We start from the raw sequence: 20,937 nt of genomic DNA on the forward strand, positions 1-20,937 counted from the left end.
TCTTCTTCCTCCCTTCCTTCCACTGCCCGTCCTTGCCCTCTTCCTTCCTTCCTTCCTTCCTTCCTACCTACCCTCCTCTCTACCTTCCCTCCTTCCTACCTACCCTTTGTCTTCCTTCCTTCTTTCGAATCTTCTCTCCTTCCTTCCTTCCTTCTCCTTCACTGCCCTCTTTCTCCCTTCCTCCTTTCCTTCCTTCTTTCCTTCTCCCCTTGCTACCTCCACTTTTTCCTTCCCCCCTCCTTCCCTGCCCCTCTATCCTTACCTACTTTCTCTCTTCCTTCCTCTCTTCTTTCCTTCCTCCCTTCCTTCCACTGCGCCTCCTGGCCCTCTTTCTTCCTGCTTCCCTTCCTTCCTTCCTTCCTTCCAGAATAATGTTTACTAAAGTTCATGACTATTACATTTAGTTTTACTGTAACTATTAAAATAGTGTCAGCGGTGATGAAGCTGACAAACACGTCACTGGTTTAAACCAACATGAGGTGCAGTTTGACGGCTCACAGTGAAATAAAACAGATTTCTCATTTGAAAAACGCTCACATCTTACTGGATTATGCTCGGTACTCTTCATTAACGAGATGTTTAATGATGACTCAATCTGTGGTGCTAATTATTATTTAATGCTCATCCTGGTGTTTGATGATTAGATAAGAAATGTAAATTTAACCAACATTCTGGAATCAGCGGCATCAAACTAAAGGCTGGATTGGACGGAGTTGATTGGGATCAACATGGTTTAAATTGAATTTGAAGCTCATGGACCCAAATTTGTGATTTGTGAGCTGTGACAGGCTTAATCAATCTGACTCAATTAGCGTCTCGCCTGAGGAGGTAATGCTGTTCATTGCCATTTCCTCCTGCCACATTTTGTGCATTCTTTATCCACTCCTTCATAATGTTTTAGAAACAAATTCTTACTTGATTTCTCCTAAAAAAATCCCAAAGACACTCTCCATTACAGCAACATAAGTTCCAAGATCACTGCCCACATTTAATTAAATTCAGCTAAATATTAATGAGGATGGTTATTATTAGCAAAAACCGCTGCAGATTTAAATGGGATAAAAACCTCTACACTGATTTATTTGTAAATCAAATTACGTGCAGCCAAATATGATAATTTTTTATGTTGAATAATGTTTGAGAGTAGAAAATGTTCTGGGTGAGAATGTACCTGGATTTGTTCAAACGGGACTTCGAAGCTAAAGGATTCGTTATAGTAAGGGTTGAGGGTGTTCTTCTTGATTGTAGTCTTCTTCTTCTTCAGCCGTTTGCCGTTTTGCATCAGGTGGATTTTCACGTACGGATCTGCAGAGAAGAAAGACGACACATGACTCAACCTGCACAGGGGAGGGGGTCTGAGACACGCTTTGTCCCCTGTTTACAATGGGGTACTCAGGTCAAAGCAGTTTCAGTCTTTTGTTCATGGTAATGAGTCATTCACGTCATCAGCAGAGTTGTCAAGGGAGCCATCAGGAGAGGGTCCGTCCCATCATTAGGAGGGACAGCTACCCTGTCATTAGGAGGGTGCTAACTAGAGCACAATAGGTGCTAATTAGAGCTATTGTTTAGTCACTAGCCTATAGCAGTCTGCCTCTCGGTAGGAGGAGTCTGGTTAGGTTTAAAACTCCAGCTTTTGTGACTTCTTGATTATTCTTCTCTACAAGAGTCAAGACAGAAGTCAGACCACCAGAGCAAGAATTTTAGCTGAGGAAGCTTCTGCGATTTGAAGCGAAACGTCCTTGCGTCAAGCAACCCAGTCCAGTCGAAGATTCAAGCTTCTCTACTATGTCAACCTGCACACCTGAAAATTTACCCTTCTTTAACAAATGTAATTCTTTCGGGGTTTGTTTCTCCCACTTCTCAGTTATTTCACTGATTCTGAACGTTAATCTGCTTCTGGAATAACTGTCCCTACTATAACAATAAATATTATTACAATAGCAGGCACAGATTCTTAGTCTGACTCAAGACATAATTACTTCTTTAATAATTGTTGTGACACTGAACAAAAAAGTGCAGGCAACATAACCACTATTGTAATATTTAATACAAGAGGAAATGGTGAGGTGCAACTGCAAAGGAAACAACCACTGGTACATTACTATATTACACTATTACACTAGTGCAATAAATTACAATATCTATTACAATAGCAGGTGCAATGGCATGAGAAGCAACCACTTAAGTACTATATTACACTGTAATTACAATATTACACTAGTGCAATAAATTACAATATCTATTACAACAGTATGTGTGATAACATGAGAAGCAACCACTTATTAAAGTACTATATTACACTGTAATTACAATATTACACTCGTGCAATAAATTACAATATTTATTACAATAGGATGTGTGATAGCATGAGAAGCAACCACTTACTATATTACATTGTAATTACAATATTACACTCGTGCAATAAATTATAATTATTACAATAGCAGGTGTAATGGCATGAGAAGCAACCACCTACTATATTACACTGTAATTACAATATTACACTAGTGCAATAAATTACAATATTTATTACAATAGGATGTGTGGTAGCATGAGAAGCAACCACTTACTATATTACATTGTAATTACAATATTACACTCGTGCAATAAATTACAATATCTATTACAATAGCAGGTGCAATGGCATGAGAAGCAACCACTTGCTATATTATACTGTATTTACAATATTACACTAGTGCAATAAATTACAATATTTATTACAATAGGATGTGTGATAGCATGAGAAGCAACCAATTATTAGTGCTATATTACACTGTTATTACAATATTACACTAGTGCAATAAATTGCAATATCTATTACAATAGCAGGTGCAATGGCATGAGAAGGAACCACTTACTATATTACACTGTTATTACAGTATTACACTAGTGCAATCATTTACAATATCTATTACAATAGGTGCAATGGCATGAGAAGCAACCACTTACTATATTACACTGTTATTACAATATTACACTAGTACAATAAATTACAATAACTATTACAATAGCATGTGTGATGGCATGAGAAGCAACCATTTATTATAAGTACTATATTACACTGTTATTACAATATTACACTAGTGCAATAAATTACAATAACTATTACAATAGCAGGTACAATGGAATGAGAAGCAACCACTTAGTACTATATTACACTGTTATTACAGTATTACACTACTACAATCATTTACAATATCTGTTACAATAGCAGGTGCAATGACATGAGAAGCAACCAATTAATATTACTATATTACACTGTTATTACAGTATTACACTAGTGCAATAATTTACAATATCCATTACAATAGCAGGTGCAACGGCATGAGAAGCAACCACTGTTATAATAATTATTATTACTACACTACAGTATTATACTGCACCATCAAACTATTGCAATTATTACAATTAGTATTATAATAATTATTAAAATAATGGGCAAAGAGGGTGGAATTGAACAGGATACTTAAGAGTTATTGTAAAAATGATTACAATCACTGTGGTAATAATTATTCCAATACTGAGTGAAAGAGAACAAAACTGCACAGGAAACATAAGCACAAGTGTAATAATTATTATGATTGTGGTTAATTGTAACACTGTAATTATTAGGAATGTAATGGTTGTCTGACTAAGAATCTGTACCCAGAGTCTTGGATTCAAGGACAAAAGGATTAATTGCATAATTGTAACAGAGTTATCTGTGTATTTGTGCTCACTGTTGTAATTATTCCAATCGTGACAGTTATTGCAATCATGGCTGCAACGGCGCTTTGGACACAGCACTGGGAGCCACGAGACAATCACATCAGTTAACCTTCCTCGACTCAGAGTTGGATTTTCAGCTGTCCAAATGCACTCTTGCGCGGTGGCAAAGTGGGCTGCTTTGTCCGCTTTAATCCACTCTCTGGCAATCAGGTAAAGTGTTTGACTGAAAACAGTCAACTGCCCACTGATTTCATTCATCATCAGCTCCTCCTGAGTTGTTTACAATCTCCAAATTTCTGTCACCACTAAATTGGGGAAAAAGGGAGCTTGTGTCCTCTTTGGTACTCAGAAATAAAATGTGATCACTGGCTAGGCAGCAGTTTTGAACCGTTTGCAAATATTGTTTCCCTTTTTTATATTTAATGAAGCCTTCTGGGAATCGGTGGAGATTTGTTCAGTCAGTCACAAATGAAATGTGGGCACTTTGTGATTGCAATCATAAGTTTCAATGTAATTGTCAGTGGCAAACAAAAAAGATTGAAGAGATAAATGTGGATCAAATTACTCAGGCTGAGAGAAAATGAATTTTATTGGAATAACGAAAGCATTACTAATGTCCATGGTCGTCAATTCAGAAATCTAATGATCATGGATTACTCATGTATTGTGTTTCTGCAATATTTCCTGCATGTCGGATCATATGAAATAAAATAGGCTCAAAAATAAGCAGCCTGGCCTGTTCATTAAAACTATTACCTCAATAGTTAAGTTCACATTTTTAAATGTATTTTTCCAGTAACTTATAGGGTGAATGTGAGGCATTATTGTAAAGCGCTTTGAACATTTGATGCAGATGGAAAAGCACTATATAAATGCAGTCCATTTACCATTAGAATTAAGATAAGTCTTAAGACTAAGGACTCTATCTTGATGGCAGGAGCAAATAAATGATACAGAGGGTGCAAAAATGAGTGATACAGAGGGTGTAAAATTAGGTGGTGCAGAGTGCGTCAGGCACATGGTGCTGCAGTACTGAAAAAGCACATGTGAAAGGATTTCTGGCAAGTTCGCAGAGTAGCATGGAGCTACAGTATTAGCTGACAACAGACAGCAGCCGCCAAAGCTCCCTGAGGTGAAGCAGTGAAGTGGTCAGGTGAAGTTTTGTACTTTTCCATGAATGTTTTACCTTTATTTAATTACATAGTTGTTTTCAACATTGTTGTGTATGTTAGGGCACATAATGTCACCCATGCTTGAGAGAGGCCAAGTGATTGTACAACAGGTTTTTAGTAGTCTGGTGCCCAAATGCATTTTTTTTGTGACGGATGAAATGAAAGCACCAGCTGTGCAACTGACCAACACTCATGCACATGCTACTTACAGAAGAGGAGCACTAGGTGTTTAAAAGATGCATTGTCATGGGGTGGAAGTCGAATCCCTAAACAGCACCTTGAGACAATGTGTATTCTTTGTGTTTTCATGATTGACAGGAGTCACAGCAACAGCAGCTGCCATTTAATCCTCATTAAGTCAACCTCAGAAATTTTCTACATCATGCTCCTATTGACTTGCAAAGCAACATGGGGTACATTTCAGTTTCAGTTAGAGAAAACCCACGTAACATAAATATGGGCGACAAATTCAACACATGCAAAATCTATAAATGTGAATTCATAAATGTGTTATTGATTTTTCCAAGACACCAGCGCAGACTGTGAAACGGCATTGATCATATCTGGCGAAAATGGTTTCTTTACCACCCCCATTCAGGAAGACAACACAAGACGGAACAAAACACTAATGACAATCACTGTGTGTCATTTGTCATCAGAGAAAACACACAAAAACAAATAAGAACAATAATCTCAGAGATGCTAATGAGGCTGTCATTAGCTCAAGGCTAACAATAATCTCCCTAACTACTACTCTGCCTCATGTGAAGGAGGTAAAATTAGTTAGCGCGTTAGCTCTACGTTAGTACGTCTTTACATCACTATCCTTGACCTGCCACCTCCATATGGACGACTTCAGAGCCTTTACGGCAATTTGCCACAACCAAATCACAGGAGAAAAGTTAATGGCTTTGTAACATTGTGTGCTAGGAAACAAATCCAATTGTGAGAGCAAGGTAATTAGCTTGGTAGGCCCCTGGATAAAGCTAGGCCAGGCTAGCTAGCTAGATTGGCCGCTACCAAATGTTTTTAAATAGAAAACCATTTGCCCGTTGCAGTCCGGTCTTATTCCTAATGTTAACCTAAATTGCTTTGTTTTTGGAATGGTTGACACCTCAAGACAGCAGAATTTAATCAAATTTTAAAACTGTATTATGTGACATGGCTAGCTACCATGGAATTTTGTCATACATGACAATTTGTAACCATCGACTTTATATACAGTACCAGTCAAAAGGTTGGACACATGTTCTCATTCTGTTGTCATGGAGGGAGAAACTTTACATAGATGCCAACACTGGGTTTTCTACCAGGCCTTAAACATGTTTATTTCTGCGCTAAAGTTGAACATTTAACACAGGCTTCAGTTGAAATGTGCACACTTTTGGATCCAGCTTAGTTCTGGGTGGGTGTCATTCAGGACCACTGAAGTTTACCACTTATATGTAACATTATATATTGTACATTATATTGTATACAAGCAAACAAGCGCAACAGGTCCAATTTTTAGGTAAATATATGCTAACTAGCCAAGCCAGTTAGCTTGGCAGGCTCCTGTATGAACTGAGCTAGGCTAGCTTGTTAGCTCAGTCACTGCTAAAGACATTTCTAGTCTGTTTCACTATCTAGTCTTGTCTTATCACTAACCGTAAGCTACACTGCTCTGTTTTTGGGACAGTTTATATTTCATTAGAGCAGAATTTAATAAAATTGTGTTACATGAGACAGCTAGTACGATAGCTGCCTGTATTTTGTAGCGACTTCATGATGGCTTGTGGAAAGATGGGAATTTTTTTTGACAAAGCTCCTCAACATTAAACTCAGTGTTTAACACTTTTGAGTTTGTGTAAATGGATAGAACAGAATTGTGGCTAATTACACTGGAATGCGTTGATATTAGTTTCTTGAGCTTTTATTGATTTTAGGTGGAATTAAGGCACTAACTGCAGACATTCAGGCACCTCCAGCACAGCTGACCTGAATATGGAGTAGAAAAAGCGACCAAATGTGGGAGTAAAAAAAGCTGGGGAGTTTAAATTTAGTCTGTATTTTAAAGTTTTAAAGTGCTTGACAGTTTCCATACTAAATTCCCAGAAACTGCTCGTCAATACCGTCACATTATTCTGATGGATTATCTGTTTCTGCAGGCTTTCTTTGTACGGTTAGCCATGGGTGGCTGTCACGACTCATAAGAACACTTTAGTTCTTTGTTTGCTTATTGTCAAATCTCAAAAGCAAACCTTCATCGAGTTTAGAGACATTCACAGAAAGCCAGGCACAAAACAGAAAAACCAGCACACTGGGCTGCTGTTCTACACAACACAATACTGATGTTTTGTTCTGAGTTTACCCTTTGAAGCCTTTAAAATAATGGTTGCTGTTTAAAGTGAGAGAAAATACATACAAAAATTCCCCAAAGTCACAAAATACAGCATCACATTTGTTGTTTCTCTCTACTTTTAAGATTAGGCTTAAAACTTTCCTTTTTGCTAAAGCTTATAGTTAGGGCTGGATCAGGTGACCCTGAACCATCCCTTAGTTATGCTGCTATAGACTTAGACTGCTGGGGGGGTTCCCATGATGCACTGTTTCTTTCTCTTTTTGCTCTGTATGCACCACTCTGCATTTAATCATTAGTGATTGATCTCTGCTCCCCTCCACAGCATGTCTTTTTCCTGGTTCTCTCCCTCAGCCCCAACCAGTCCCAGCAGAAGACTGCCCCTCCCTGAGCCTGGTTCTGCTGGAGGTTTCTTCCTGTTAAAAGGGAGTTTTTCCTTCCCACTGTCGCCAAGTGCTTGCTCACAGGGGGTCGTTTTGACTGTTGGGGTTTTTCCGTAATTATTGTATGGCCTTGCCTTACAATATAAAGCGCCTTGGGGCAACTGTTTGTTGTGATTTGGCGCTATATAAATAAAATTGATTTGATTTGATTTGTTTAAAACAAAGATAATTAAATGGATTTAACAACTATTGGAAAAAAGTTCACATCAAATTTAGCCAGTTTAAATTCACATTAAATATTTTTTTCTGGTTTAAGATGCTTCCTCATTTGAACTATTTTTAAAAGAAGTTCAAAACATATTTAAAACATTTTACAATTTTCCAAGGTATAATAGATCTCATTTCAGCACGGTGGTATGACTGGAAAATGCAAACTGTAGTTAGTGTTTTCTTTAATACTACTGTGTTACCTGCAGGCATCCATGGGTTCTAGTGATTATAAAACAGGTTGCTGACATTTTTCAAGGGTGGTAATAAATTATGCAAACTTTCTATAATGATTTTAACCGAAAGTGCAGGAAATTAAAATGAGAAAGATTTGTGACTAATTGTATTTATTATTTGGCACATTTAGTTGATGCCATGTTTTACAACTGGCAAGGCTGAGGTATTGCCTTTGTTCAGAGTCTGTCTGGTTACCACCGACTGATTAATGGTGATATTAACGTGCATTTTCACTGTTGTTACCTAATATCCCTAGTTTCTCCAAAAAATATTAGTCCTATCAACTTTCCGTTTTCCTGGCATTCATCCTTGACCCAAAATACATAAACATACCAAACGGAAAATGTCAGCTCTGCCGTTTCTCCATGATTGAAGGCACACACACACACACACACACACACACACACACACACACACACACACACACACACACACACACACACACACACACACACACACACACACACACACACACACACACACACACACACACACACGGGTGATTCTTTAACTACGGGCACTACTGGCCTTGTAAATGTAATTTCCACCACACCATTGCCTTACAATATAAAGCGCCTTGGGGCAACTGTTTGTTGTGATTTGGCGCTATATACATGTGCTCTGATGTCACTGTTTATCTCCATAGAAACTACCCCAACAATCTTTCATACAAACTGTTTAGGGACATTACAGTGTTGTGGTGGAAATTACGGCAATAGTGTTGGACAACTACATTTTGTTTAAAAAAAAAATCACAACAGTTGTATGACATTGAATACCCCAATTATGTTTTGATTATTTTACTGATATTTTATTCAGAGATATTTTAAAACATTAGAAAAAACATTTCTTTACCATTCATTTTTATCATTGAAGATCAAAAGTCTGGGTGTGGGACAAGCACAAAACGGCAATATTTGCATATAATGATGCTGAAAAAAGGTGAAAAAGTCATCATAGACTACTAGAACAAATTTCTTAACACACTTTCATTGTAAAGATAACTATAAAAGTGTGAAATTTCCCCTTTTTTCTGTTTTTCATACAACATGTTCAAAGGACATAATAAGTGCCCATAGTCTAAGAATCACCCACACAGAGGCCACTTTGCTTTTAATATATAGATACCAAGTCGTAATTAAATGTCACTGCACATTGCAGTCTAGTCAGGTCAGGTTTGGCAGCCTGTGCTGGCACCAAGAGCCGCCGTATCCGCTACACCAGGGAAACCACCTTGAGTCGTCAATGGCAACCTCCTAGGGAGTCAACTGGTCCATCCTCTATTCTTAAAATATAAGTGTTCATTATAATTTGCATCACACTCCACATTTGGAAATCTGATCATTCCTGGAAGACATTTATATCTGATTGTTCACAAACACTTGAAATGTAATTTACAGTATATGCATTAAATCCATATTTTTATTGACTTAGATTTTAAAATGAGCAAAATACATCAACATATGGTTTAGAGAATCTAAATACAAAGTCTGACCGTTTCCATTTCCAATTAATTTGGTGTGGAAGAGTTTAAAACCATTTAAAACCAGTTACCTGAAGCGGCGCAGAACAGGAGCAAATAATCACGTTTGACAAGCTGGACAAATTTTTTTTGACACATAACTAAAATAATTACTTACCAAAGAGTTTATAATTATTTTGTGTCGATCAGCTAACTTGATAATGGCTGAAACATTATTTTAAAGTTCTTTCATTGGCGTTTGAGAGGAGGTGGTTTGGTGGGATAAGGATTTGGGCGACTGATGTGTAGACCAGTCACGCTACCTGTCGGGATTTATAACCTATGACATGTTGGTGTCCCAGTCAAGGGTAGTTGTAGACTGTTATCTGCTTCCCAATAACAACCGGCACCAACTGGCCAGAGGATCTAAACGGGGCCGACTTCTTCACTGCAGTGTGCAACATGTGACACAATGACATACATGCTTTCATATATGAAGACTCTATAAACATCATAGAGCAGCTGAATGGGTTCATACCAGATAGCCTTTTTCTCAGACAGAATAAATGGAGAACTCCCCCCCACCACACACACCTCCCCACCTGTGGCGCCAGATTACTGCCATCCAGACGCCCGTTATCTTTCTTTCAGGCAGATGAGAGTTTGGCGTTATTGAGTTTTGGGAGGCTCACTGTACCTCATATCCGGCCTGTTTTACCGTTTCATCACAGGCGGATGTAATCTCTCCCATTTTATGGATGAATAGCGGGATCGCTGATACAGGAGCGCTTATGCGTACTGCGCAGAGGCGTGTCTTCACCCTCCTTCCTGAGGGTTAATCATCTGAGCCCTCAGTCTTGGCAGTGGCTTCATGACCTGATGAAAGATCGATAACCACCACATTTCCCTCAGGAAGTTGGACAAATTAAGTAATGTTTTCCGAAACACGAGATGCAGAGCCTTAAACTGAAAGTGGTTGAAGTTTGTGCATCTTATTGCTTCATCACAGCAGGAACTACAAAGGTACCTGGAGATGGGAAATCAGCTTAGCAGGTTAAGTATTGTTTTTGTAGACTGGTTTGGGTGACTTGACAGTAAGACATCAGGCTGCTGTTGAGCACAACAACGCATTTGTTGACTGTAAGAAGATGATGTACAGCTGCTACAGTTCATCAAAATCAGCATGTAAGTTTTACAGAACTCATTAAAATATAGAAAATGCCCCATTTTGTTGTGGGAACAAAATCAAATACCTGATAGTGCAGCAGATAACTGAAACAATCCTTCACATGGTTATTCAAGCATCAGATTTGACATGAATGTTCTTCATAAATCAGTGTTTGAGAAAAAAGTGCCGGCCACTTGCAAATCCAATGTGACAGCCAGGTAGGGGTCAGTAAAGAATTATACAGGGGTCAAAATTTAAAGTTGCACCAATTTTGGTAAGAAGTGGTGCAAATTATTGGTTGAAATAATAGGATTAGTAAATGGAATAGTTTTGACTGTGCTGAATGTTTTGTTTGCAGAGTAAACGTCAAACAATGATGACGTACATTGGATTCTGACATGTAACGTACACTCAACAAAAATATAAACGCAACACTTTTGGTTTTGCTCCCATTTTGTATGAGATGAACTCAAAGATCTAAAACTTTTCCCACATACACAATATCACCATTTCCCTCAAATATTGTTCACAAACCAGTTTAAATCTGTGATAGTGAGCACTTCTCCTTTGCTGAGATAATCCATCCCACCTCACAGGTGTGCCATATCAAGATGCTGATTAGACACCATGATTAGTGCACAGGTGTGCCTTAGACTGCCCACAATAAAAGGCCACTCTGAAAGGTGCAGTTTTATCACACAGCACAATGCCACAGATGTCGCAAGATTTGAGGGAGCGTGCAATTGGCATGCTGACAGCAGGAATGTCAACCAGAGCTGTTGCTCGTGTATTGAATGTTCATTTCTCTACCATAAACCGTCTCCAAAGGCGTTTCAGAGAATTTGGCAGTACATCCAACCAGCCTCACAACCGCAGACCACGTGTAACCACACCAGCCCAGGACCTCCACATCCAGCATGTTCACCTCCAAGATCGTCTGAGACCAGCCACTCGGACAGCTGCTGAAACAATCAGTTTGCATAACCAAAGAATTTCTGCACAAACTGTCAGAAACCGTCTCAGGGAAGCTCATCTGCATGCTCATCGTCCTCATCGGGGTCTCGACCTGACTCCAGTTCATCATCATAACCGACTTGAGTGGGCAAATGGTCACATTCGCTGGTGTTTGGCACGTTGGAGAGGTGTTCTCTTCACGGATGAATCCTGGTTCACACTGTCCAGGGCAGATGGCAGACAGCGTGTGTGGCGTCGTGTGGGTGAGCGGTTTTCTGATGTCAATGTTGTGGATCGAGTGGCCCATGGTGGCGGTGGGGTTATGGTATGGGCAGGCGTGTGTTATGGACGAAGAACACAGGTGCATTTTATTGATGGCATTTTGAATGCACAGAGATACCGTGACGAGATCCTGAGGCCCATTGTTGTGCCATACATCCAAGAACATCACCTCATGTTGCAGCAGGATAATGCACGGCCCCATGTTGCAAGGATCTGTACACAATTCTTGGAAGCTGAAAATGTCCCAGTTCTTGCATGGCCGGCATACTCACCGGACATGTCACCCATTGAGCATGTTTGGGATGCTCTGGACCGGCGTATACGACAGCGTGTACCAGTTCCTGCCAATATCCAGCAACTTCGCACAGCCATTGAAGAGGAGTGGACCAACATTCCACAGGCCACAATTGACAACCTGATCAACTCTATGCGAAGGAGATGTGTTGCAGTGCATGAGGCAAATGGTGGTCACACCAGATACTGACTGGTATCCCCCCAATAAAACAAAACTGCACCTTTCAGAGTGGTCTTTTATTGTGGGCAATCTAAGGCACACCTGTGCACTAATCATGGTGTCTAATCAGCATCTTGATATGGCACACCTGTGAGGTGGGATGGATTATCTCAGCAAAGGAGAAGTGCTCACTATCACAGATTTAGACTGGTTTGTGAAAAATATTTGAGGGAAATGGTGATATTGTGTATGTGGAAAAAGTTTTAGATCTTTGAGTTCATCTCATACAAAATGGGAGCAAAACCAAAAGTGTTGCGTTTATATTTTTGTTGAGTGTATGTTACCTTGTAACGTGACAATTAAGCATCACACATGGTGCAAACTATTCCTTTTTAAAACCCTATCAACTCAACCAATAATTTGCATCACATTTGACAAAAATTGGAGGAACTTTAATTTTTGACCGCTGTACAAACTGAAACTGATCTTTCTTACCATTCTTGCTGTTTTTACCCCATAACTCCAGAACATTCAGTCATAGATAGAGCAAACTATACCTTTTTGGAATCTTTGTGATGACACATAATGTGGTATAGCTTTCAATATGAATGGAGCATTTTTAAATTTTGACCCCTGTGCAATTCTTCATCGACCCCTCCCTGGCTGTCATGTTGGATTTTCAAGTGGCCGGCACTTTTTTCTCAAACACTGATTTATGTAGAACATTCATGCCAAATCTGATGCTTGCATAACCATGTGAACAATTCTGGCCAAAAGTCATACTTATCTGCTCCACTATGATCAATTTAAGGAATTTTGCTTATTAAGAGCAACTATTCAGCCAAGAAAACCTTTTGACAAATAGGTTAAATGGTTGAAATAGATGCTCCATCTCATTATACCAAAGTAAATGAATAAAAATGACATAGAATCCATGTCCTGATCTCAGACAGTGGCAAACTTTAATGGAATTTTGGTCTTGGAATCAACAATTACTCCACCAACTCTCATGGCAATCAAAATGTTTCAATAAATTGACTGAAATATCAGAAAATTCTTGCTTTAAAGCTACAGTGTGTTGGATTTAGTGTCATCTAGTGGTGAGGTTGTGGATTGCATTATGCCATTGGTGGTGGTGGTGGGGTGGTGTCTGAGGCCTATGAACTCCTGGATTTTCGACAAAATTCGTAAGCCAAGCAGATGTTTGGAAAAGGTAAGGAATTCCTCATCCAGATTGTCCTATAAAGTCCAGAATTCAGGAAAAATCCTGAAAATTCTCTTGTCTGAGATTATATGCACAAATCTTCCTTTAACCGTGAGTATGTCAGTGCTGACTGTGGAAACTGTGAGTTGTGCCAAATGAACACAAATACACGCAGGGTTAAATATATCCTGGCTGTCATATTGGCTTTCATGCCATCATTCTGGATTGGCCATGCTGGATGCACCCAGGGGTCGACTGTCACTTTAGTTTTACAGATGCAGCTTGCGGATGAACCACACGTGCACACGCGTCACACAAACCCAACCGCCGACGGTAAACCCCAAGCCGCACAAACCGCCTGCACAAAACATGGCACAAGGGAGATCTTTTGGAAAAGGTTTTAAAGTCGCATTCGTGATGTTCATCATCTTAATGATTCTCCACAACCTCCAAGTCCAACCACCCGGGAGAACCAAACAAATAACCCATCCAGCAGAGATGGTGAGCCGGAGCATTAGGTTGGTGCGGCACGGCTTCATTACTGCCGGCACAGTGCTTGTGTACTCTGATAACATCTCCCACGGTGAACCATTACCTGGTTCTGGACCGCCTCACATCCTTCAGGGACATCTTTAGAGGAACACAAAGAACGCCACAGAACACTTTTGCCTCCACAACCTCAATAAACCGACAATGTGTCATCACTCTGATGCCAGACAGCCATCTTTGTAACAGGAAGGCACAACCACAAGTTTACATACACGTCGGACAGAAACCTTCAATAATTTAACTTTTCCAAACAAGTGTCAACACTTACTTCATTACCATATTAATGGCCTAAAAGGCTGCAGACAAAGAAGAAGACATCACTTCATAATTGATACAAAAATGTGGGAGTAATGCCTTCCTCCTTGATTGACAGCCTTTTAGGCCATGATGATGGCGTGCTCGCTTCATGAATGACGTTGCCATGTTTCTATCTGATGTTGCCAGCACTTCCTTTGTTGTGATCCTGGAGTTCCGTTGGACCTTTTGAGGAGAAGTTCAATTCTTGGGTGTTAATTTGGGCCTCCTGCCTGACCAATCTAACATTTGCACAGCCCCAAGAGTCTTATTTTTTTTACCCTGTTCACCACTTCACCAGCGTGCAGGGTATTGTTTTCACTGGTGTGTCTGTGCATCTGTGGACAAGATTAATCAAAAACAGCTACACAGATCTCCTTCACATTTGGTGGGACTGTTACCTGGATAGATATCTAGAGGTGACCAGATTTTGGAGTAGTTTGGTCAAAAGTCAAAATCAAGGAAAACATGGTCTAAAAACACCTTTTTGTATAACTCAACAACCAAAAACCCTAGATGGATCACACCTGGTGGGACTACTATCTGGATAAATATCTAGAGGTGATTAGACTTTGGAGTAGTTTGGTTAAAGGGTGACTAGATTTTGGAGTAGTTTGGTCAAAAGTCAAAATCAAGGAAAACATGGTCTAAAAACACCTTTTTGTATAACTCAACAACCAAAAACCCTAGATGGATCACACCTGGTGGGACTACTACCTGGATAGATATCTAGAGGTGATTAGACTTTGGCGTAGTTTGGTTAAAGGGTGACTAGATTTTGGAGTAGTTTGGTCAAAGGATCAATTCAAGGAAAACATGGTCTAAAAACACATTTTTTTCATATAACTCAACAACCAAAAACCATAGATGGATCACACCTGGTGGGACTACTACGTGGATAAATATCTAGAGGTGATTAGATTTTGGAGTAGTTTGGTTAAAGGATGACTAGATTTTGGAGTAGTTTGGTCAAAAGTCAAAATCAAGGAAAACATGGTCTAAAAACACCTTTTTGTATAACTCAACAACCAAAAACCCTAGATGGATCACACCTGGTGGGACTACTACCTGGATAGATATCTAGAGGTGATTAGATTTTGGAGTAGTTTGCGCAAAGGACAAAGTCAAGGAAAACATGGTCCAATAAACACCTGAACACAGAAACACCTGATGGATCATTAGGTTTTGCAGTAGTTTGGTCAAACGTCAAGCAAAACATGGTCTGGAAAATATCTTTCTCTAAAAAAAGAGTAGCCCTGAAGAAAAGGTTTGGGAATCTTCAGTTTAAGGGAAACAATTTGGAGTCGATATGGATTCAACATGGCGTTAGGGTTGTGTGTGGGTCAGGGATAAAGTGGTTACATTTTGGACAGAACTGAGAAAACGTCAAGGCCACACGGAACCGTATATTACTGTCAGACTGAATCACAAAGAATTCATTTGCACAGCTCAGCGCCTGTTCTTGTAACTTCACTTTTCCAGTCTTGTATCTTAACTGTGTGCATTTACTTTAAAATAACCATCGTGGACATTTGAGACTTGATCCCATTGTTTGCGCTTTTTCAAAACCTGCTTTGAAAAAGTGCAAAGTGCACCAGCTGGAATTTCGAGCTCTTTAAATTGCATCGAGCTTAAGGAAATGGATATGTACTGTAGCTATATGTCGCTGTGAAACTCAATTCAGCAGAGAAAGGAGTCGCTGCTCTGTAATGAGCCTGGGATTATTTCGAGGTTGACATCTAAAGAACATGCTGCCTGCTCCATCACTGCACATAAGTAGCTCCAATCCTGAAAAAGAAGAAGACAAAAAACTCCAACTCTACTATGGAATAGTTTAAAAAAAAGAGAAGGCGACAGCACGGATGCAGATTTGGAGGAATTATTTCTGATTATATATTGCTTAATGATAATGCCAACATATTTCTGTGCGAGCCTTAATTAGGAACGATGAACAGAGGACAACGGAGAAGAAGGCTGATCCCGAGCCGTCAATTACACGTCTTCACCGTAAGCTGCGGCTGAGTCGCTCTGTAGACGGCGGCTAATTATTGTTATTACAAACCTGCCCATTATTTCATCCATCTGCTACTTTTAAGTCCATTCTTGGAGGAGAGGCGCAATCGCAACCAACAACAATCAAAACTGCAATTTACAAGTTGTTTTCTGGCTGCATGCAATTAGAAACGTGCACTGTGCTGTTACTGTATGCTAATAAATCACCACGCAACCCTCTGGCGCTAAAACGCTCCAATCAAACGTGACATACAGCGGGCGGTGTCAAGCTATGCGGCTTCATGCCGTTTTCATCCTGGCCAGTGGACACGCCCGATGACTCCCGCCGTAGGAATCGGAACATTTGCGAGTTGACGTCAGTCGCGTAAAATGGCAGCAAGGGAGGACTTTTATCTGCCAAATGGCCGCCTGTGTTAGCCTGACAGATGACAGGTAGCTTGGTGCTTTGAAAGCGCTCCGTGTTACTGTACAGTAAGATGTCTGGGCTTATGTGGTGAGTCGGGGCTGTCGAGCACAAAGCAAGTGGACCCAGGTGAACGGTAATTGGTGCAGAAAGTGTTGAAGCATTAGGGATGGACATGCCGCGGATTTGAAATGAAGCAGTGGAGGAAGTCAGAAGACAGCCAGGAAGACTGGTTTATTGTGTGACTCAGTGTGTGGGAGGGTTGGGTTGGTCGTCAGGGACCCCCAAACCTGCACATTTTTCCATATCTCCCTGCTCTGCTAAATGCTGATGATCCCATTCAGGTGTGCTCAACCAATTAAGAGCCAATCAGCTGTTTGCAGAGCAGGTGGAGATAGTAAATGTGCAGGGGAGGGGTCCCTGAGGACCCGGATTGGTTAATACCGGGATTAAAGTAACCTCATAAAACCAAAAAGGCTATTTATATAAAATTTTCTGGAGGTGGTGGTGGTGGTGGTCCCCTCCTAGTAGAAGCATGGTGTTGGCACACCCAACCAAATGCCTCCCCCACCCCAACCTGAAGTCATTAATATCAATCAACCCGCCCTGTCACATGTGGACTAAATGTCAAATTACACAGATCGACAAACGTTTAGAAGTTATTGTGCTATTAATTATAGATTTTGGGATGCTGAAGTAAAATTAGACAATAGAAATTGCTGATTGGCGACTGTTTCCAAGATATTTCAGTTTTTCCATTTTACATCTCTGTAATTATAATATGTCGACAGCAGAGGTTTCATGATAAATCATAAACGTTGTTGTCATTGTTTAGATATACAATAATAATAATTCACATATTCTCTTTTTGTATCAGTTTTTTAATTAGTATTTTATATGATTGTGTGTCTTTTTTATTCCTTTTATTTATTTTACTTCATTTACCTTTTTATGGTTAAATTTTTTGTTATTGTGTTTTAATCTTATTTCATTTTATTCTGCTTTTTAATGATGTTTGTGAAGCGCCTTGAGGCGATTAGTCATGATTTGGCGCAATATAAATTAATAAATTATTATTATAAATTATTATTATTATTTGTAACACTTTAAAAATCACCAAAAGGGTTATATATTAACCCTTAGTAACATAGTAGTAACATATTAAATTTCAGTTTAATTCAATTCAATTTATTTAATTTATATAGAAATCCCAACAAAGCTGCCTCAAGGTTGAACCTTACAGACCCCCAGAGCAAACAGATGGGCGACAGTAAGGAAAAACTCCCTCTGATGATATTAAGGAAGAAACCTCAAGCAGACCAGACATATCTTAAAAATTAGAGCAAATCAACAATTTAAATCATCATTTTCATTCTCAGTGGCCCATAATTAGTATAGTTTGACTGTATTTATTACATCCACCAAGGACGTAACAAAATCATTGGCGTTTATTTATTTATTGATTTCTATATTTTTTTTATTTTTTTGTCTGTCTGTCTGTTAGCAGGATTACATCAAAACTACTGAATGGATTTTGACAAAAGTTTCACCACAGATACATATTAGGGCATGAAAAACTTCACTGAATCTTGGAGGTGATCTGGATCCAGATCCAGATTCTGGATTAAAATTTCACTTTATATAGGCATTGTAGGATTATGACAAAACAACGTCACGGATTCTCTCCAAATTTGCACCACAGACAGATATTAGGGCATGAAAGACTCCACTAACTTTTGGAGGTGATCTGGATCCAGATTTGGATTCTGGATTAAGATTTCACTTTATATAGGCTTTGAGGGATTACGGCAAAACAACTTCACGGATTTTCACAGCAGATATTAGGGCATAGAAGGCTCCACTGAATTTTGGAGGTGATCTGAATCTGGATTGGTGGACGTCAGAAATCTCGGATTGCTTTTGTTTCGGAAACATTTTGGCTGTAGATGAGTGTTAATTTTTATACGTAATATGCATGATACATTTCACTTGTCATACTTATATTCTCATAGCCACACACTCACCTGCTGCACTTAATGCCATTTCAAACATCATCACAGAAACAAAACAGCAGGTTCTGGATTTGAGTGTTTTGCACAATAAACTGCAGCTCAACATCTCTCTTTTTTAGTGCTTGAAAATCATAGCTGTCTTACTCATCTGTGCAAGATAAAAAAAAAAAAAAGGCGAGAAAATGTCTACCAGTGTCATGTTGTGCAGTGATGTGCGAGGGCGGTTGTTACAAAGAAAAAGTTGTTGGTCTGTAGGAAATGCAAAATGACTGCTGCGGTGCATGTATATGTAATTACAGACAAAAGGAGCCGTCAGACGAACATCTGTGGGCACAATCATACAGTTCTTCTCACCTGACAAGCCTCCCACATCCATTTTCTTCAGGTTTTTGGCCTCCAGGATGACCACCGTCAGCTTGCCAGCGGTGGGAACGTATCGAAGAGAGAAGCAGATATCTCCCAGCTTCTCTTGCTGTCGGAAACGAAGAGATAAGAGCGGTTAATGACGACTAAATCCAAATTTACCGCATTGCTTACTCACAACGCCTGCTCACTGAAAGGCTCGGATTCAGGTGAATAATAATAATAATAATAATAATAATAATAATAATAATAATAAAAAAAATAAAGCGTGTAAAATCTCCTTTAAAGGGACAATAGAGGTCATTCAGTCAAACAATTCAGAAGGTTTAAATTGCACTTTCAACGTGTGATGAATGTTTTTCCCTGCACTTAAAAAACAAGTAAGTTGCTTTAAAGGGGAGGGACACAGCTGTAAGTTGATTTTTGTGTGTCAGCCGATCATATTTTCCCCAAAAGTTAGCCGGTCAAATGAATAAACAGTCGGGACATTATTGCACATTTGAGCAGTTTTTGTCACCATCTAGTGGGAGAAGTGAGCATTTCAGGGCTTCTGGTACATTTCCTGCTTGTAAAGCCCACAATTCGAGGAAAAAAAAAGGCATTTAGACATGTCAGAAATATTTATTTATTTTAATTATAATAATAATAATGATATTACTAACAATATTTTATCTGGTGGTTTTAAACTTTATCACAAAATTGCACATCAGACTTACCATCACTACCCACCAGGGGCTGCAGCCCACCTTAGCACTTTGAGATTCCATGAATGTAAAGTGCATTACAAATAAAATGTATCACCTGTAGTACCTTTGAGGCCCACCAGGGGCCCATAACCCATCTTTTGGGAATCACTGGTTTCATTTCCTAATTAATAGGCCACTTGTTTACACCGATGAAGCAATCGCTAAATAGTCTCCTTCCGATGACAAGCACCAATGTTTAATCACCACAAATACATGCTCTCCTGGAGGCCAGAGAGAGAGAGAGAGAGAGAGAGAGAGAGCGAGCAAGCGACGGTTAATTATGCCTGTCAAGAGCAGTGACCGTGTCGTTTAATATTTTTTTGAACTGTAAAAGGCCAACCACCGTCTTTTAAACATAAAGGGCATTTGCTGGACTTGCCACTCAAGAGCTGACCTTAAAAGCAAAGTGGGTTGTGTTCTCTCTAAAGTGTTGCATCTTCAGCTTTATTCATTTCATCTCCCGTGAATGAAGTACTGAATAATTTACACCTGAAAGAGCTGGTCTTTACTGAAGAGTGTGGGCTGATACCAAAGGGTCATCAGAGTCTTAATAGATCTCGTTATTTTGACTCAGCGGTCCGCTGTACTCTGAGAAAGATTTTACAGACTTTATCCCTTCATGATGTCATAAAGTCAATAACTTTGGTGCATGAGGTGAATCCCATTAACGGCCAGCGGAAAAGCTATTTAACCAAAGTTATATCATCTCATTTATAAATAAAACTATGAAAACTAGCCAAACATGCTCTTGTTGATGCAACAGTGTCCAGTAAAAACCCAGAAACCAGCAATTCCTGGAAAAGTTTCAGTTCTGCCAATTAGAAATTCTAAGGTGTCAAGTTTGGGGACATGGGAACCTCCCTATATCCTGATTGCCATCCACCCAGCCTGGCATATGACCAGTCGCCACCTATCTAAAACAACTAAG

General features: G+C 39.4%; 1 protein-coding gene across 3 annotated transcripts in view; it reads right to left on the minus strand.

Annotated features, from left to right (window-relative positions):
* Positions 1–20,937, minus strand: part of syt1a (synaptotagmin Ia) — a 155,077-nt gene that overhangs the window by 4,019 nt on the left and 130,121 nt on the right. For all 3 annotated transcript variants that reach the window (XM_034163880.1, XM_034163879.1, XM_034163881.1), the window contains 2 exons: positions 19,255–19,372; positions 1,172–1,305 (listed from right to left, as the gene is read on the minus strand). In XM_034163880.1, the coding sequence (XP_034019771.1) occupies positions 1,172–1,305; positions 19,255–19,372 (252 nt within the window). The remainder of the gene's footprint in view (positions 1–1,171; positions 1,306–19,254; positions 19,373–20,937) is intronic.

The sequence above is a fragment of the Thalassophryne amazonica genome, chromosome 22 (assembly GCF_902500255.1).
Source record: "Thalassophryne amazonica chromosome 22, fThaAma1.1, whole genome shotgun sequence".
Classification (NCBI taxonomy): Eukaryota; Metazoa; Chordata; class Actinopteri; order Batrachoidiformes; family Batrachoididae; genus Thalassophryne; species Thalassophryne amazonica.